General features: G+C 43.0%; 1 protein-coding gene across 1 annotated transcript; it reads right to left on the bottom strand.

Moving 5' to 3' along the window:
* Positions 1-1,470: 1,470 nt before the first annotated feature.
* On the bottom strand, positions 1,471-19,537 carry LOC142250412 (cytochrome P450 2G1-like). The gene is made up of 9 exons (XM_075322576.1): positions 19,351-19,537; positions 19,098-19,260; positions 13,634-13,783; positions 7,400-7,560; positions 6,924-7,100; positions 5,941-6,082; positions 3,448-3,635; positions 3,063-3,204; positions 1,471-1,658 (listed from the first exon to the last, which is right to left on the bottom strand). The coding sequence occupies exons 1-9, from the start codon at positions 19,516-19,518 to the stop codon at positions 1,471-1,473; spliced, it is 1,479 nt and encodes a 492-aa protein (XP_075178691.1). The 5' UTR covers positions 19,519-19,537.
* Between the last annotated feature and the right edge of the window lie 517 nt (positions 19,538-20,054).

The following is a 20,054-nucleotide window of genomic DNA, read 5'->3' as shown; positions in this document are numbered from 1 at the left end:
TGAGTATCTGTGTCTGTGACTTCCCAGTGAAAGAATCCATGTCAGCACAAAGGCCTAAACACAGGTATGGCTTGCACACACCAAGACCCCACATTCAGCCAGGATCACCTTGACCAATCCCTTCCCCCTTGCTCTGTGGTGGTGGCTGAGGCGCAGACTTCAGAAGGAGGACTGCTGCCGAGCTGCCCCTTTCCTGCGACTACTGCCCCTTACCATCCCCACATAGTCAATACATAAATCAAAAAATAAGTGTAGACCACGATTGAAAAATTTTATCAGGGTATATGCCTATCTCAGATTTATGCATTGATTTGTGAAATTGCACTTTATTTTGGCAATTTCTACACACTTGGAATTTTTTTCCTGCTTTCCAGTGCATCACATGATAAAATGAATGGTGTCCTTCAAAAGTACAACTTGTCCTGCAAAAAAACAAGCCCTCATATAGATTTGTGTAAAGAAAAATAAAATAAAAAAAGTTATGACTCTTGGAATAAGGGGAAGAAAAAATAAAAATGAAAAACCAAGAAATAGCCTGATCGTGAAGGGTCAAAAACCCTGAAATTTTTAGAGTAAGGGGTACTTTGCACACTACGACATCACAGGTGGGATCAAATCGAAAGTGACGCACATCCGGCATCGCTGTCAATATCGCAGTGTGTAAATTATTTTTTATACAATTAACGAGCGCAAAAGCGGCGAAATCGTATCATCGGTGTAGGGTCCGACATTTCCATAATTTCGAAAGGACCGATGTTACGATGTTGTTCCTCGTTCCTGCGGCAGCACACATCGCTGTGTGTGAAGCCGCAGGAGCAAGGAACATCTCCTTACCTGCGTCACCGAGGCTCACGCCGGCTATGCGGTATTTACGTCCCGCTCATCTCCGCCCCTCCGCTTCTATTGGCCGCCTGCCGTGTGATGTCGCTGTGACGCCGCACGACCCGCCCCCTTAGGAAGGAGGCGGGTCGCTGGCCAGAGCGACGTCGCAGGGCAGGTAAGTGCATGTGAAGCTGCCGTAGCGATAATGTTCGCTACGGGAGCTATCACAAGATATCGCAGCTGCGACGGGGGCGGGTACTATCGCGCTCGGCATCGCAAGCATCGGTTTGCGATGTCGTAGTGTGCAAAGTACCCTTAAATCTTTGTTTATGATAGTTAAATTGCATAGTATTTGGAGCTGCACATTAAGTTTTGCCCAGGGCTATATTTTGTCTAGAATCGGCCCTGGATGGGGGAACGGAGGAATTGTTTAATTTTTCCATGTTGAATACTCCATGTTACATTATATTGCACTTGAAGCGATATACATAGATGGGGCTATATACACACTTTATACACAAAAACAAATCATGCAAAAAAAATAAAATAATAATAATCATGAGGTTGAACAAGAAAAAAGGGTAACGATGAATAACCGTGTAGTATCTATATATTATTTCATAAACTGCCTTGGAAGACCAAAGTACATCAGATCTTGCGAGGAAGAAATGACAGTTCAAAGTGAATGGGGGCATTTAAGAATCCGGCCAATTTTGGAGTAATATCAGTCTCTGTAAATTCTTTCATTGAAGTCAGGTTAAAATTTTGCAGAATGGTAGTCAAGAAGATAAAAAGCTCCATTCGGGCCAAAACCTCGCCTGGGCAGATCCTCTTTCCTAAAAAGAGTAAATGATAAAAGTTAGGCACTTTCATGGCAGGTCCTCCATCACAACCATTTATTGCTACAGACACAAATAAATGGAGACAGAATGATCAGTAATACCATCGTTCTGTCCTCAATATAGAATCCATGTTTTGGCAGCACATCCACTCGGCAATTGGTTGTTGATAACGATGATATTTATGCCAGTGTAAAAGGCTGGATCACCTAAAGAACAAGCGTTTGTTCGTTCGATGGCTAATGGTTGGCCAATGTTTGCTCAGTGATCGGGAATGAGCAGGTTTACCCTACCGATACACAACTTGTAGGATAAGTAAGTTATTGTTAACCCGGTTTCACCCATCATTGAAACATGGATGGTTCTCCAACTGGGAAACCAGGATCAACCATCGAGTCTCCTGACCTGAGTGAACTGCTTCATATAAGCCTGTGAAACTGTTAGCTCAGGTTAGGAGATGCATTGGAAAACCTGGAGGTGTGAAACTGACCTAAATCTCTGACTAAGCAAGGAAAAAGTAAAGGGCAGCAGTAAGGGTATGTGCACTCGCAGTGGCTCCTGACCTGCAGGGTCGCGGGTCTCCTCCGCAGGAGATCACAGCTGCTCATGCCCACGATCTGGGCTCGGGCAGTTGCGGTTTCTCGCTGCGTTCTCCTTGCGGAGAACACTCATGTCGCCGCAGCAAAGTATTGACATGTTTGCGACTCGGAAAGCTGCACTGCAGGTCATTTTATGCTGTGGGCAGTACACGCACAGTGGGCATGGGATTTCTAGTAAAAATAATCTCTTAAGATTAGAGATTAGTGGACCCATGTACTGTATATTCAGGTTCATCAGGTTCTGTCAGACTTTAATTAAAAAAATTTTTTGGGACCCAGACTTGACCTGAACTTGAACCCATGTAAGTCAATGGTGCCTGGAACTAGCAGGCTCAACCCAAGTAACGAGTATCTTGGAAGTCGATGATTGGGCAGTTCGGCCCTTTGCCCACATACAGTCAACCATAAAGAGGGCATTTCTGGGGGAGAGAGGGTAGGATTTTTTCGGACACACAGCATTTGAAAACAACCTCCAGTGAGAGCCATTCAAAAACTGCAAGTGGCTTTCACTGGGCTGAGCACCCAAATGTTCGATTGAGTCGTTAGCATACAAACAGCACCCAAACTTGGACACATACTTGTTTAAAAGACCATGTCAGGAGCTCTGGACAACTAGTGTTTGATATGAACAACGGCCTTTAGATTGTGGGTTCGCTCACCTCTATTCAACATCCCTGCTTTAAGTCAATAACTATTAACAATTGTTTAACTCAGAGGCTGAAACCAATTTTTTTGTCCCCATATTTGTCTCATTTTCCACTTTTTTGGATGGAGCACCATGGCATGGATTTCAGATTCCTACCTGCTGAAAAAGGCATCACTGCTTCATTCTTCTTGAACTTTCCGCTTTCATCCAAAAAGCGGGTCGGATCAAACTTCCATGGAGAAGAAAACTGTTTGGGGTCACGATGAACTGTGCAGAGTAATGGGTAAATTTCTGTGCCCTTTAAAAAAAATAATATATTGTAATAAAAGATTACTATGTCTAGAAAGATGCTGATAGCAGGTGTCAAAAGTCAATTTTTGTCTGCTGCATGAAATAAAAGTCATTACATTTGTGTCTACATCACATGCACTGTGTACTTTATTATTCCTTGTGTACTGTTAGACCCCATGGCGGTCCCACTGGTTTGACCAATATCCCAGATAATGAGTAAATAATTGATTGATACATAAGAGGACCATACCTTGGGGAGGTCATATCCTTGAAACTGGATATCTCTGGTCACCATATGGGGAAGATTGAGAGGCAAAATGTCACTGTACCGATGGATTTCCTGAATAACAGCCTGAGTATAATGCATTTTCACTCTATCTTCATAGTTCGGAGCTCGGTCTCCTCCAACTACTTGATCAATCTCCCTGTGGATTTTGGCTGAAAGTATAGATTAATGTTTAAATATTCAGTTACACAAATTACTTACATAGTTACCATACTGGAATTATGTTTTGACATAGCACGCCATTTGTACACTTAAGGCCTCGTTATACACAAGGACATCGCTAAAGAGATATCGCTGAGGTCACGGAATTCAAGACGCACATCCAGCCTCGTTAGCGACGTCGTTGCATGTGACACCTACGAGCGACAGCTAATGATCCGAATGCTTACCAAAATCATTGATTGTTGACACGTCGTTCATTTCCCAAATATCGTTGCTCGTTTCGTACGCAGGTTGTTCTTCGTTCCTGAGGCAGCACACATCGCTACGTGTGACACCCCAGGAATGACGAACAACAGCATTCCTGCGTCCTCCGGCAATGAGGTGAGCGTGACGTTAATGCGGCTGCTCTCTGCTTCACCGCTTCTATTGGCGGTCCTGCTGTGTTTCGTCGCTGTGACGCCGCACAAACTGCCCCCTTAGAAAAGAGTTTGTTTGACGGCCACAGCAACATCGTTAGGAAGGTAAGTACGTGTGACGCATCCAAGTGATATTGTTCGCCATGGGCAGCGATTTGCCCATGACGCACAAACGACGGGGGCGGGTGCGATCGCTAGCAACATCGCTAGAGATGTCGCTGCGTATAAAGCGTCCTTTAGAAGCAGAAATTTGTAGGATAGCAGGATAGAGTTGAGTAAATACTTTTTACACAAGTATCTTTATCTTCTTGACTTTCCTTCTTTGTAATTTGAGGTGTATGAGTGCCAAAATTATATTTGTCATGGGCCCATCACTCACTACTATACGTACTACTGGTATCTTCTTATGTTGCTTTTGGGGTCCAAGTTCAACTGCTATCCCTGCACCCCTGATAACTATATTCTTGCTTGACTGAAGGGGTTTGTCGGAGCATCTAACACTGGTGGCCTATTTTTAGAATAGGTAATCAATATAAGATTGGGAGGGGAGCCGACATCCAGCACACCCATTAAGCAGATGCGTTTAGCTTTGTACATATTCAACTGAAGTACATATTGAATGAAACTGCACAGTGTTCGCTGAGCAGAAGCTGATTAGCAGTTCTGTACATTTAGAGGTGGTGTGGTGTACCCCTATTGTTGGTTCTAACAGCTGATCACTGTTAGTATTGTGTGTTGGACCCTTACTGATCTGATAAAGTTGACCTATCAATAGTAGATGATTGGATAGCCTCTTTAAAAAGGATATGTAGGATTTGCAGAAACCTGGCTGGTTTCTTTAATAAACAGTGCCACATCTGTCCACATGCTATGTTTGGTATTGCAGATAAATCCCAATAACTACATAGACTTGAGATGTAGACTCATCCTATGGACAGAGGTGGCACTGTTTCTGAATGCTGCAGGAGCGGGAAGATAGAAACAGCCTTCTTCATAACTGTACGTACATGGCGCTAAAGAAGGAGGGGAAAGCTGCTTCCTCTTCCATACACTGCAGTCCTGTTACCACTATGTACAGTGAAGGAGCAGGAGCTGCTGAGTCCTAGGAGACCAAAGAGCTATGTTATGTAGCCAGGAGGCTGCATTTCCATTTTAACTGGGGCTATTATACCAAGCCAAGTTACACGGGAAATAGGATGAAAATAAAAATGTTTAAATGTTGAAATGTTCCCCCCAAAGTCTTTTATGATCTTACAGGGGACAGAATGTGAAAAATAAAATGAATAAATAAACGATGTAAAAGCTTAAGTCCTATATATCATAGGAAAACATATGAGAGACATGGCCTCACTACTAGAGGTTCTGCGGTTACTGTAACTTGGGGTACTATCACTCTACCTATCCCCGCTAAATTGGATCACATCTGCAAGTATGCTGGGCATCTGTGTCTCCGTTCCGTCACGCTTCTTCTCACTGCTGTTTGCTTCTGGACCCCAACAGCTGTCTAGTCACACGACTTCCCATAGCCCACTGGGGTCAGCTGTAGGCCTTGAACCTTAAGAGGTTACTTCAGGGTTTCCTGACTGGCTCCTGACACCATGCCACGTCTTTACACCACAAACCCTTTTTGTAGAACTCCCCTCATAAGACAAGTCTTTTTAACTTACTCACTGGCCATCTGTGGCTCCTCCCCTATCTTATCTAACACCTAATCTGCCACTGCTCTTGCCCTACTGCTAGGTGGTGCCTATCACTACACGTCCCATCACGTCACGCTGTTACATAGAGTACCCGCACTTCACTAGCAGCAGTAATTCTATGAAATACAGCAAAAGCAAACTTAGTGTTCCTACATATGTGGTAGTGACTCTTTACACACCTTGAATTTCTGGATACTTCAGTAACATAAGCAGTCCGTATCGCAGGGTGGTGGTCACCGTCTCCATACCCGCTACAAACAGGTTATGAGTTGTTATTAGGAGATTTTTTAAATTAAACTCAGTGTTGGGATTATTCTTCTCCTGTAAAGAAATCAAAGTCCAGTCCTTTAGTTCAACAATGACTATTTAGCTACGGCGTCTAGAATATTACATTGATGGCCTGTCCATTCCTCGCTATGGCGGTGGGCTTGTAATGGGATATTCAAGCGTTCACCTTGTAATAAACTCCAGACCTTGCTCAGTGATAACCTTGCAGTCTAAGGGCGGCTTTGCACACTACGACATCGCAGGTGCGATGTCGGTGGGGTCAAATCGAAAGTGACGCACATCCGGCGTCACTTGCGATGTCGTAGTGTGTAAATCCTAGATGATACGATGAACGACCGCAAAAGCGTCGTTATCGTATCATCGCTGCAGCCTCCGACATTTCCATAATGCCGGGGGAGCGACAGGTACGATGTAGTTCCTCGTTCCTGCGGCCGCACACATCGGTGTGTGTGAAGCCGCAGGAGCGAGGACCTTCACCTTACCTGCCTCCCGGCTGCAATGAGAAGGACGGAGGTGGGCGGGATGTTTACATCCTGCTCATCTCCGCCCCTCCACTTCAATTGGCCGCCTGCCGTGTGACGTCACTGTGACGCCGCACGACCCGCCCCCTAAGGAAGGAGGCGGGTCGCCGGCCAGAGGGACGTCGCACGGCAGGTATGTGTGTGTAAAGCTGCCGTAGCGATAATAATTGCTACGGCAGCTTTCACTAGATATCGAACGTGCGACGGGGGCGGGACTATCGCTGCAGCATCGGTAACACATTGTTACTGATGTCGCAGCGTGCAAAGCCCGCCTAAGGACAATAGCAATCTGAATCTATTCATAGTATTAATATCCGAACTTATGATTTCCCCTTTATTCTGTAAATAAATACCTCAGCCATTTTGATGAGGAAGCTGTCAATGAAATGTCTGGGTGAGGTGGAATCCAGGGTCTCCATGCTGGCTTTTACCCTCTCATGTATAAAACCTTCCAGTTCTTGTGAGATTGGGATCATTCTGTGGTGAGGTCCAGGAACGTACTTCATAATTGTGGGAAGAATGCTGTACAGCTGTAATGCCATGGAGAACATGAAGATGGTGATTGGTCAGATAAGGAACATATTACCCGTCATTCTGCCTAAAGTTGTCAAACCATGTAAGTTCTATGGGCCCATGGTGTTGTTGGGCTCAGCCTTGGTTGGTCTCATTTTTGTTGATATTGAGTGGTAAAAACTTCAGTAGGTCTACATTTTTCAAAAAATGTCATAATTTGTGTTACAAAATGCTAGCTGCACCCTAGACATGTACCAAATTTCTCCTCTACCTTTATTAGGTGTCTACTCACCAGAAGATTACAAAAACTCTTTACCTGTCCCCAGTTGGAAGTTTGTAGAGTGAAAGTTTCTTCTGCAATTTGAAGAAACTTAATAAACCGCTGATCTTTGTACTCAAAACGATCTCCAAATATAACAGCACAGAGAACATTGGAAAAGGCATCCATGAGGTTCTTATGTGGATCCAAGGGTTGACCTAGAATTGAATTGGACATTTCAATAATTATCTATTGATCTATCAAAATTCTTGAGTTGCAAAAAAGAAGTGGCTGAATTTGGTTGCAAGGATGCTGAGGGGAGCCAGAGAGTGAAGAAATATGTGAACACTCCCTGAGGAAGCTTACGCGAAACTCGCATTGGTGTAAGCGGTGAGGAAACAAAATCTCTCTACCAAGTCATCAAGACTGTACACCTATTCTCTGGTTATTATGATATTTTTCACATTATAACTATTACCAGAAATGGACCTGTGCCATATTGGGTTTTATTTTATTTCACCTTTATTCAGTTTACACCTTCTCCCAGTGCAATACTGTTATTTTTATCATCCCACCTTGGCTTCATATCAGCTTCATTTCCATGGCCACTAGACCTTGAATATTTATGTAGAACATCATTTTTTCATTTTCTTTTATTTTCAGCATTTACAGTACATTATAACAGTATTATACCTTTCCAGTCATCAGTTATTGTTCCTTCGTCATCATGTTTTTGTCTTGTGTGATATATAGTTTTGTTAATTTTGTGTAAGAAAGTATCATTTTTTTATTGTCACATGGTGTTCATATTTATTTTATAGCCTTTATTTAATACTTTTTTTTGGGGGGGGTTCTGTGCCTCCGTTGTCCATACATTTACCACTTGTTAATAGTCGAGATGAGCAAACGTATTCGATAAAGGCTTGCCAGACTCAGGTTCGGTACGAGCCTGATCGTGTTTATTCGGGCTCTTAAAACTTGGCGTTCGGTTTTCACACGAATACCGCATTTCCAAAAATACATTTGAAATCTGGTGCTAAAGGGTAGGATCAAGCGCTTCATACTCACCGATCACTGGGACGGCTGTCACACTGCTCCCATGCGGCTGTACGCTGCTCTCGCAGCCTCTCCTTCACTTCCTGTACCGCTCATCACATATTCACTGCTTTCCTGCTTTCCCCACCCAACGGCTGGCCTGGTGTCTGTGATTGGTTTCAGTCAGACGCGCCCCCAGCCTGTGTAACAGTGTCTAACTGCAACCACTCACAGGTGCTGTCTGCCTGCGAGTCAGTATCATGGTATAAAAACAAATAAATAAAACAATTGGTGTAGGGTCCACCCATATTATGATACCCATCACAGATAAAGCATATGGCTACAGGCTGAAACCCAAACCCTGTGCTTATCTAGGCTGTGTATCAAAATAATAGGAACCGTATGCAGATTTTTATAATTTAAAAAAACGGCGTATGGTCCCTCCCAATTTTGATACCCAGCCATGATAAAGCCCAACAGCTAGGGGATGGTATTCTCAGACTGGGGAGGACTACGGTTATTAGGCAGCCCAGCCTAAAAAATAGCAACCTGTAGCTGCCCGAGATTGTCGCAACCATTAGATGCGAAAAGCTCAGCACTTTACTCGGCTCTTCCCGATTGCCCTGGTGTGGTGGCAATTAGGGTAATGAGGGGTTAATAACAGCGCACAACTGTCATCAAGCCCAAAGTTAGTGATAGGAAGGGGTCTTCTATGAGACCCAATCCATCATTAATCCTATAACTAAAAAGAAATACACAAACACTGAGGAAATTTCTTTTTTTGGAATAAAATACAAAAAACCTTCTTTCCCCTTTTTATTAACCTCAAAAAACACCCCTGCCGGTCCAACGTAATCCACACAAGATCCCACAGCAATGCAGCTCTGATACATCCTAGCCTGAAGAGTGAAGACATTGAAAACATGTCCTTTCTTTTCAGGCTCCGGGAAACACTGACAAGAAGGACCTGACTGGCAGCAGTGACATCACTCACTTCACCAGAGCTCATAACTGGGATCCCATGATATGACCTCTGGTGACCTGAAGCACTCTTGTTTAACGTGCGGGGCCATGTCCTATACTCCGCTAGCACATTAATGCTGACAGTGCCAGTCTGGGAGTGCATTATGTGACGCCCTGGACTAGCCAGGTAGTCACAAACATAACATCACACACACACCCTCCCCTGGATAGTCAACACCAGTCAAACAAAATCCTTGTTGCCTCCTCCAGGGTCTGATGTCCACACCAGGTGGGGCGGAGCCAGGCGGTTGGCCCCACCCACCGAGGAGTTCACAGGCCTGGAGGCGGGAAAAGCAGTCAGTTAGAGTGTGGAGTTCAAGTGGAGTGGAGAGGAGTTGAGTTTGGAGTTGAAAGTGAGAGAGGAGAAACTGCTAGTGTCTGGGTCGGAGCCCAGGCACTGTCAGCAAGGTCGGCAGACGGTAGTGGTGGCCTTCTGCAGGAGGTGGTGCAAGTCAGCGGAACTGTAGGACCGGGGATGGGCGGTGGCCCGCCGGTACCGAACCGGGGAGCAGATCTGCACCAAGCACAAAGGCGGACCATCAGACCCCGACCAGGCTAGGAGCCGCCAACAACGGTCAAATCCAATAGTGACTGGAACCCCAGGGGTTCCCTAACACCCAAGACCCGACAGAAGGCAACCGTCCACACAGCGAGGATAAAAAGCCACCGCCATAGGCTAGAGATCCAAGGGCCAGCGCCTGCGGGCAAAACGGGCTCCTTCGGTACATACACGCCGGGGAGCGGATTACCAGTGGGAAACCATCGGAGTCAATTCATACATAGTGGTGCAGGGAAAGACAGCCACCATCAACCTGTCCGGGGAGAGCAAAGACACTGCAGCCAGCTGCGGGACCCGTCCATCCAGCCGCTTGGTTTACCAGAGACTCTGTGAATTTGTGCCTGAGTGAGTACAACAGTGTCATCCGGCACCGCGCCGTGCTGCCTCCGCAACCCTGCACCCCAGCTACCCTGCCTCCCTGTAACACCACCGCCCCCCGGGATCATCAACCACTACCCATGGAGGGGGAACTAACATCCTAGCTGCTCCCTGCCATCGCTCCCGGGATCCCCGTCACCAGCAGCGGTGGTGACCATTATCACCATGACCCGTGGGTGGCGTCACGAACTCTCTCCCCAAACAAACCACCCCTTTTTCACTCATGGGCGAGGACGGGTCCGGCCCACCGCTCGAGCCACCGAGCAGCAGCAGCCCCGGACCTGAGCGTAGCGAGCATGGCCCCTCCGCCCGCGACACATTACAGAGCACACAGCCCTGACAGGAGATGCTGCCGGGGGCCAAGATTAATACATGCTGCGGCTAGCGGTGATCACAACCTGCCATCTCCTGTCAGCCTGGTATCTCTCAGCGGCTCTTCCTGGCAGAGCACATAATGCTGATAGGAGGAGCTTGCCGGGGGCTGAGATCAATACATGCTGTGGCCAGCGGTGACGCAGGCTGCCATCTCCTGTCAGCCTGGCGTTTCTCGGCAGCTGCTCCTGGCAAATCACACAGCACTGACAGGAAGAGCTGCTTGGGGCCGAGGTCAGTACACTGACAATGCAGTCCAGTACTGTCATTGTTAAAGGGCTGGCAGGGTGTGGTACACGGCCCTGCACTTCAAGCCAGAGTGCTTCACGTCCAATGAACTGAGTGACGTCACGGCTGCCAGCCAGGTCCCCCTTGTCAGTTTTTACAGGAACCTACAGAGATTTGACATGTTTTTGGTCTCTCCAGGCTAGGATGTAGCAGACACAGGACCGTCGTGGGACCTCGTTTGGATTATGTCGAACCTGGGTGTTTTGTGGTTAATAAAGTGGTGAAAGAGGGTGGTTTTGTATTTTATTCCAAATAAAAGATTTTTCTCGGTGTTTGTGTATTTCTTTTTACTTAAAGGATAGTGATGGGGGTCTCATAGAAGACTCTTTACCATAATTAATTTTGGGCTTGATGATAGTTGTGCGCTGTTATTAACCCCTTATTACCCCGATAGCCACCGCACCAGGGCAATCGGGAGGAGCTGGTAAAGCACCAAGCATGTCGCATCTAATGGATGCGACAATCTCGAGCAGCAGCAGTTTGCATTTCTAGACTGTGGGGCTTAATAACTGTAGGCCTCCCCAGTCTGAGAATGCCATCCCCCAGCTGTCAGGCTTTATCATGACTGGATATCAAGCTTGGTGGGACCACACGTTGTTATTTATACATTATTTATTTAAATACCTGAAAAAAAAAGCCACATGCGGTTCCACTTTTTTTTTATCCATAGCCAAGATAAGCGCAGGACTGGGTAGGCAGCCTGTATCCGTATGGTTTATCTGTGCTGGGTATCAAAATACGGAGGGACCCTACGCCAATTGTTTTATTTATTTTTATACTACGATACTTACAGTAGATGCTAGAGTCTACGGGCTCCATCCAGATATGATGTCATTTCAATGCGCCCCTATGACAAGATAGGGACGTGTTCAAAATGCTGTCCAACATTTACAGCCAGAATAAACATTATTTTTATAAGTCCACATGGGCATGGAATTGTTTATCATAGAAGCGAGGGTCTTTGGGTGAGACCACCAGATAAGGGGAGTGCAGGGGGAGGTGAAGCCCACCTTGCATGATTATGGTGGACCTCCCCATCTGTGAGTCTTACCCCCAGATCAGCACTTCTTTTATAATCAACTCCATGTCCACATGGACTTAGAAAAATAGTGTTGCTTCGTCATATCAGCTATGTTGGCGAAGGCATTTTCTGATGTCATGCGGCTCTTCTGGTCACATGGGCATGACATCAGCAAAGGTCCTTTTAGCCACTGGGATTTAGACATTACTATAGAAGATGTGGACATGCAGACTCAGAAGCAACAGCATCGCCGATGAGTAGCCAGCAGTGTGTGTGTGCAGTGACAGGAGGTCATCAGAGTATCTAATGAACTTAGATGACCTCCTGATGACACCGCCGTGACCCCAACGCTACCGGGTGTCACAGGGTTGTCGTTAGGAGGTCATTCGAGTTAAAGGTATAAAGGCTAGGATAAAGGCTTAGGTTTGGTTTTTGTTCAGTTCGATAAAGGCTCGCAAGCGCACCCTTGCTTGGCTCTGCTTGGCGAGCCGAGCCGCGGGCAGTTCGCTCATCTCTAGTTAAGAATGCTATCAAAGTGTACAATCTAACCATCCCTACAGAATTATATCACAAAATTAACTCTGTTACATCTCATCCTTTATAAATATATTCAGTCTGTGGCCTTGTGCTTTTACAACTGGTGAAATAAGTATTGAATTTTCTTAGTAAATATGTTTCTAAAAGTGCTATTGACATGAATTTCTCACCAAATGTCGGTATCAACCCATCCAATCCACACAGGCAAGGAAATCAAACCCTAGATGTCCAGAAATTAAGTTATATGTAATAATGAGAAATGACACGGGGAAAAAGTATTGCTCACATGAAGAAAGAGATATGCAAAAAACCATGGTAAGTCATGAGACCAGCTGAAATCTATCAGTAATTAGAAAGTAAACCTGCAACTTAGTGAGAGAATATCAGTTGGTTCATCTGATGGTCTATAAAAAGATTTCTCATTACCAAGGTGCCACACAAGAAACATCTCATGATGTGTAAAACCAGTGAGCTGTCTCAAAACCTTTGCAACCTTATTGTGGCAATGATACTTATTTCACCTGTTGTATGTAGTCACTAAACTTGTAATATTTATATTTTTTTCCAGTAAGATGTGCTGTAGGCTATCATATTTTTACAAGAGATCAAGTCTAGGTATAAGTTTCAACACTGCATCTTACAAAGTTGCCAACAGTCACAATTCACAGAATAATACTCCACACTGATGAGGGGCAATACCCCGATACAGCTGTCTGTGGATGGATACCTGGCCTTGGTATTTCCCTTGTCATATCTTTAAACTCGTCAAGAGCTGAATATTGACTAAAAGGGCCACTTACTATGGTGGTTATGGTGGTCTCCTAAAAAGAGCCACTCCTTGGCTAGGTCCTTCCCGGAGGGATATCTGGCTATTTTCTATGTTGAGACTCCTAACAGAGGCTCCACGGACCTTTTTGATTTGCAACAGTCACAATTTGGCAGGGCAATCCAAGGACTGCAAAAGTGGTAATATTTAACAAAACCAACTCCAAATATTATTTCGAAGGCGTTCTTGGTGGGCAGGACTTAATTGTCTCAACTTCTGTGTTCTAAATTTTGGTAAGTGTGCCCATCTTACCATTGGAATTCCTAAATTCTTCCACAATGCATTGTGCTTCTGTTTGAATTTTGGACTCAATACTTTTCTTCCCAAATCCAAATCTCTTCAATATCCTCACAGTAAACGTCCGGAGGAGTCTCCATCTTTCACCATTGCTCAGAGTGATGCCTGCAAGGGAACATTTCAGAGAATGAGTTCTGCTATAAGACTGATACAAATAGAAACATTAAATGGTATTTGCTTTTTGTTTTGTTTTTTTCCTGATTGTATGCAAAAATTACTAAATTGCCAAATTCGTCTTTAGAAGCTACACTCCTCACCAAGGTGTGAGATTTTGCTTACTCACTTGATGGGGGTCACTTACTTTGTTGCATCTCAGAGGTAGCACACAGGAACGCTCTTATTAAAAAGTCCAGCAGTTTATTAACATCACAGCATAAATCACACTTGTGATACACATCACACATGGATGACAGTCCGATACTTTTGCGGTTTCCCCCCACAGATTTGGATACAACTCTCAACAGATGTATCCCGCTGACCCCAGTCAGATGAAGCAAACCCTCTCTTCTCCCAGGGGTCCTTTTAGAGATGTTTCTATGCCACTATTAAGAGTCCAGCAGCTTCTTCACTCTCTCAGAGGCTGCTCCGCAGATACTCGGATTTCTGGTCCATATTAGTTGCGGTATGCACACAGAGGTTTGGATACACTTTCAGTATCCGAGTGGACAGCCTCCACTCACTCACTTTCTGACAATTGAAGCCAACCCACATTTTCCTCAGTTGGGTTCAACTAAAATTGAACTGTTTGACCATAATGACCATCATTACGTTTGGAGGATAAAGGGAGAAGCTTTGAAGCCTAAGAACACCATCCCAACTGTGACACACGGTGGTAGCAGCCTCATGTTGTGGGGACTGGTGCACTTCACAAAATAGATGGCATCATGAGGAAAGAAGATTATGTGGCAACATCTCAAAACATCAGCCAGGAAAGTAAAGCTTGGGCAGAAATGAGTCTTCCAAATGGGCAATGACCTGAACCATAATGCCAAACTGGTTACAAAGTGGCTGAAGGATAACAAAGTCAATGTTTTGGAGTGGCCATTACAAAGCCCTGATCTCATTATAAATTTACAGAATCTAGAGTACATTATCACATTAATGACTTATGTGAAAATATGAAAATATAAAAACCAAAGCTAGAAGCAAACTATATATTTAATGTCGTGCATTCTGCTTTATTCACCAGCTTTTGCTCTACTGCAGACTTTGTCCTTAAAGCATCACTCCAGTGGTTTATTTCCACCACTGGAGTGATGCTTTTAATCTAAGTCCCCTGCTCCATGTATTATACTCACCCTCTGGGGTCCTCTGGCGTCTTCACCTTCTATCACTGCCGCTCCTGTTTCAGGTAGTTTGTGACCTGCCGGAAGCTACGTTGTTTCATGAAAATCACCGGTGGTCATAACTGAATACAAGTCTATGAGAGCCTTGTTCTTTCCCTCATAGACTTGTTTTGAGCGCTTGTGACATCACTTCTCTCTGGCAGACAGCTCAGCAGTTGCGGTCACAAGATGGTGTCATGGGAGCGGAGAGACGTCAATAAAAGCTGAAGATGCTGGAGGGTGAGTATCAGAGTAGGGCAAGAGACCATAGATTAAAAGCACCACTCCAGTGGTGGGGAAAAAAGATGCTGAAATTAACGCTGAGCTGATGTCCCCAAATACAACAAAGCCCAGAAAGTGGGATTCCTACTCTTCAATCCTTAGTTAATATACAGAGAGAAGCAGTAACAGTATGGAGGATATTATACAGCAATTCTGAGCAGTGTAGATGTGAATCCATTGATGGGGTGAGATAAAAGACTTGTAAGAATGCTCAGCAACATTTTTGATGTCTCCCTCAGCTCATTTTCTCTCTCAGCTCCTCACTATTCATCCCCCCATTTATACAATAGACTGTCACCTTACACCACCGTCTGCCCTTGTTGTGTTGAGCAAGACAGAGTTGTTATTTTTCATAGAGGATGACAAGTTCAGGAGGCAGGTAGGAAAAGAAGGGGCTCATAACGGGATAAAGAATCTAAATTCTTTAATAATATATATTGTAAAGTTTCTTATATTCACCTGTGCTATTGATTTATGCAAAGATTATTTACAGTACAGTCCCTTTTAGGCATATCAAATTGGATTTACTCTATCTTCTCTTTTCCAGCAGAGTAGATGTGAATCCATTTATGGGGTGAGATAAAAGACTTGTAGGAATGCTCAGCAGAATTTTTTGGTGTCTCCCTCAGCTCATTTTCTCACTCTGCTCCTCACTATTCCTCCCCCCATTTATTATTAGTACAATAGACTGTCACCTTACACCACCATCTGCCCTTGTTGTGTTGAGCAAGACAGAGTTGTTAATTTTCAGAGAGGATGACAAGTTCAGGAGGCAGGTGGGAAAAGAAGAGGCTCATAAGGGGAGAAAGAATCTAAATTATTTGATAAAATATATTGCAAAATTTCTTAGATTCACCTGTGCTATTGATTTATGCAAAGATTATTTAAAGTACAGTCCCTTTTAGGCATATCAAATTTAATTACTCTATCTACTCTTTTCCAGCAGTGTTGATATGAATCCATTTATGGGGTGAGATAAAAGACTTGTAAGACTGCTCAGCAGAATTTTTTGGTGTCTCCCTCAGCTCATTTTCTCACTCTGCTCCTCACTATTCCTACCCCCATTTATACAATAGACTGTCACCTTACACCACCGTCTGCCCTTTTTGTGTTGAGCAAGACAGAGTTGTTATTTTTCATAGAGGATGACAAGTTCAGGAGGCAGGTGGGAAAAAAGGGGCTCATAAGGGGAGAAAGAATCTAAATTCTTTGATAATATATATTGCAAACTTTCTTATATTCACCTGTGCTATTGATTTATGCAAAGATCAATTAAAGTACAGTTCCCTTTTAGGGATGTCAAAGTGGATTTAGTCTATCTACTCTTTTCCAGAAGCAAAGTTAAGCTGCGTAGACTTAGGTGATGACATTTGATTGCACCAAACATTTGGCACATTTAGCTAAAGACAGAAAATTTAGTTTTTAATTGCTATGAACTATTGTTCATTGACCATTTTCTGTATTTACTAATACTAAATAATGATCTGTTAGGAAGCTTTTATCTAAGCTTCCTCCTAGGTAACACTGCCATAGACTTGAATGGGCAAGACTTTAATAGTGCATGTTGTGATTCCATGTGAAAACAACTGTCATTTGAACAGTTGTATAGATTTACATTGCTCAGGGTTCTGTCCGATTATTACTTCGTATCATACGCTCTTCTGAACAAGCCCTAAATGTAATGTCAATGAAGCAATTCTTCAACTGTTGTGAAACTAAATACCTCGGTAGCCTCATATAACTTACATTGGAACACGAGGTTCTCTGTAAACTTTCCACGATTGCTATCGATCATATAAGTCCTAAAAAATATATTTGACCTTCCTGCAAGTACAAATGTTTTACTAATTACTTTCTGTCACTGCAGTCATTATCAATTTTATGTATCTATATTTAACCTACAAGGGCATCTCAATAAATTAGAATATCATCAAAAAGTTAATTTATTTTTTTAATTCAATACAAAAAGGGATCTATTCCTATCTATTATATAGAGTCATTACACACAGAGGAATCTATTCCTATATATTATATAGAGTCATTACACACAGAGGGATCTATTCCTATATATTATATAGAGTCATTACACACAGAGGAATCTTGTCCCATACATTATATAGAGTCATTACACACAGAGGGATCTATTCCTATATATTATATAGAGTCATTACACACAAAGGGATCTATTCCTATATATTATATAGAGTCATTACCCACAGAGGAATCTAGTCCTATACATTATATAGAGTCATTACACACAGAGGGATCTATTCCTATATATTATATAGAGTCATTACACACAGAGGGACCTATTCCTATATATTATATAGAGTCAATACACACACAGAGGGATCTATTCCTATATATTATAGAGTCATTACACACAGAGTGATCTATTCCTATATATTATATAGAGTCATTACACACAGAGGGATCTATTCCTATATATTATATAGAGTCATTACACACAGAGTGAACTAGTCCTATACATTATATAGAGTCATTACACACAGAGGGGTCTATTCCTATATATTATATAGTCATTACACACAGAGGGATCTATTCCTATATAATTATATAGTCATTACACACAGAGGGATCTATTCCTATATATTATATAGAGTCATTACACACAGAGGGATCTATTCCTATATATTATATAGAGTCATTACACACAGAGGGATTTAGAGTCATTATACACAGAGGGATCGATTCCTATATATTATTTAGAGTCATTATACACAGAGGGATCGATTCCTATATATTATATAGCATCATTACACACAAAGGGGTCTATTTAAAGTGTTTATTTCTGTTAATGTTGATTATGACTTACAGCCAATGAAAACCCAAAAATCATTCTCAGAAAATCAGAATAATATATGAGATGAACTGAAAAAATGATTTTAAACTCAGAAATGTTGGTGCCTACTGAAAAGTCTATACAGTAAATGACTCTATACTTGGTTATGGCTCCTTTTGCATGAATTACTGCAGCAGTGTGATGAGGTCGGAGAGTGATGACCTAATCACGCTGCTGTACGCTGGGCCATGGGATGATGTGTCGGCGCCCTGCTTTGCCCCACTAACCCTGCCTCCAGTCAGCACATGGCTAATTTGCATGCACATGTGAAAAAGACAGAAGACCTTTGGTGACTAAAAACTGGATTGTGACTGTGAGAACCGGGTGTCAGAATAATGGCAACAAGCCGGGTATTTGTACAGATACGCAGACGGTAAATCTCCAGCCTAATTTGCATGTGGCTTCTAAAATGAATTCGATTGCTACATACTAGGGATCATGTTCTGAGTGGATGGGGTGGAAAAACATCTATACAATCATGCCTCTACTTCCATATTAAAAAAAAATCTGACTAACGTTTCCTTTAAGACCAAATTTTGATCATCCTTAAAGGGTACGAAAATCCACAAAAAATGTATGGTTTGGTTTACCACTCTGCCCAAGCTCTGAGGAGCCACTCATTGTTTCTGCCCCTTGATGTGGACAATTAATGTGGTCTCAGATCCCTTACAGATCTAAACTACGGACATGTGGCTATAGAATATCAAAGTTTTTTATAAGTTTAGTTACCTTTTAGGAAAGTAATATGTTGGCCCATCCTAAAATGATAAACCGTTCTGCCAATAACCTATACATCTATGCTCAGCACTGAGGCTTCTACTTGGGGTTCCTGTCTATGTTCTACGATTGGAAATCAATAGATGTCTACTATGATAGTTTTGTATAGATTATTATCCTTGTTGTTCTTAATTTTCCTAATTATAGAACATTGTTCAAACGTTTTGCTTACCATAACCCTGGGTAAACTCCTCCAGTATAGGTAGGGGTCCTCGTCCAGAAAAGATTTCACCTTGATCAATAAGGGCCTCCTTCACTGCCTCGTACCCACAGACAACAACCACTGGCCGAGAACCAAAGTAAAGGGTATATACTGCTCCATACTGAGACCAGAGCTAAAAAACAAGTTACACATCCACATGATACCAAAATGTATATATAATAAATCTAAATTATTCCTTTCAATAGTAATAAAAGTAACGGACCTTCATGAGAGAATTAACCAGCTCCCCTCTCCGAATGTGCAGCAACGTTCCTACGAGAGGCAGGGGTGTAGGACCAGGAGGTAGGTTACGTTTTCTGTAAAAGGTGTCCCATGAGGAGTAGATGATAATGCATATGAGGATCAGGATCCCCGTCAATGTGATGTCCATGTTCACAGACCTGGATCCTACATCAACTACAAATAACTCACCTGCCAAAAATCCTAGCAAGGAATACTGGAGGCACGACGAGGCGGAGACAACATGGTCAGGTCGCTCTAGGGTTGATTTTAACTCTTTATTAACAACTGTTATAGTTGGATTATTTTGGAGAATTGTTTTATGTAATACTTTAAGCTTTTATTTTCCTTCTTTCCATAGCAATCAAAAGTTTTTATACTCCATTGCAAATTAAGTTTATTAGCAAAAATTACAAACTTTCTGCTAAAAATTACAGTGTAAATAACGCAACGCAACTAATATAAAAAGTGGCTTCTCCAAATTCACCTCAAAATCAGCTGTTATTACTATTATTGACAAGCATCTTTAATACTTGCTGGTAGCCTGTTTGGTTATTTGAACTATTATTGAAATAGGACCTTGTCAACTGGTGTCCTCAGTCCAAGTAATGGACAACCCCTTTAAAGATGGTGGTTGCAGCACCACAAAACTCACAAATATTAGAGACGTGAAGGTCTTTGCCCATG

Source organism: Anomaloglossus baeobatrachus, chromosome 9 (genome assembly GCF_048569485.1).
Source record: "Anomaloglossus baeobatrachus isolate aAnoBae1 chromosome 9, aAnoBae1.hap1, whole genome shotgun sequence".
NCBI classification, from domain to species: Eukaryota; Metazoa; Chordata; class Amphibia; order Anura; family Aromobatidae; genus Anomaloglossus; species Anomaloglossus baeobatrachus.
The sequence above is the reverse complement of the archived record's forward strand: the minus strand, read 5'-3'. Positions and strand labels throughout refer to the sequence as shown.

Coding starts and splice junctions, on each gene's coding strand:
- LOC142250412 (XM_075322576.1), bottom strand. CDS start 19,518: ATGGACATCACATTGACGGGGATCCTGATCCTCATATGCATTATCATC. Junction 3,636..5,940: donor GAAGTATCCAGAAATTCAAG/GTGTGTAAAGAG, acceptor CTATACTTTCAG/CCAAAATCCACAGGGAGATT. Junction 3,205..3,447: donor AAGGATATGACCTCCCCAAG/GTATGGTCCTCT, acceptor TTTTTTTTAAAG/GGCACAGAAATTTACCCATT.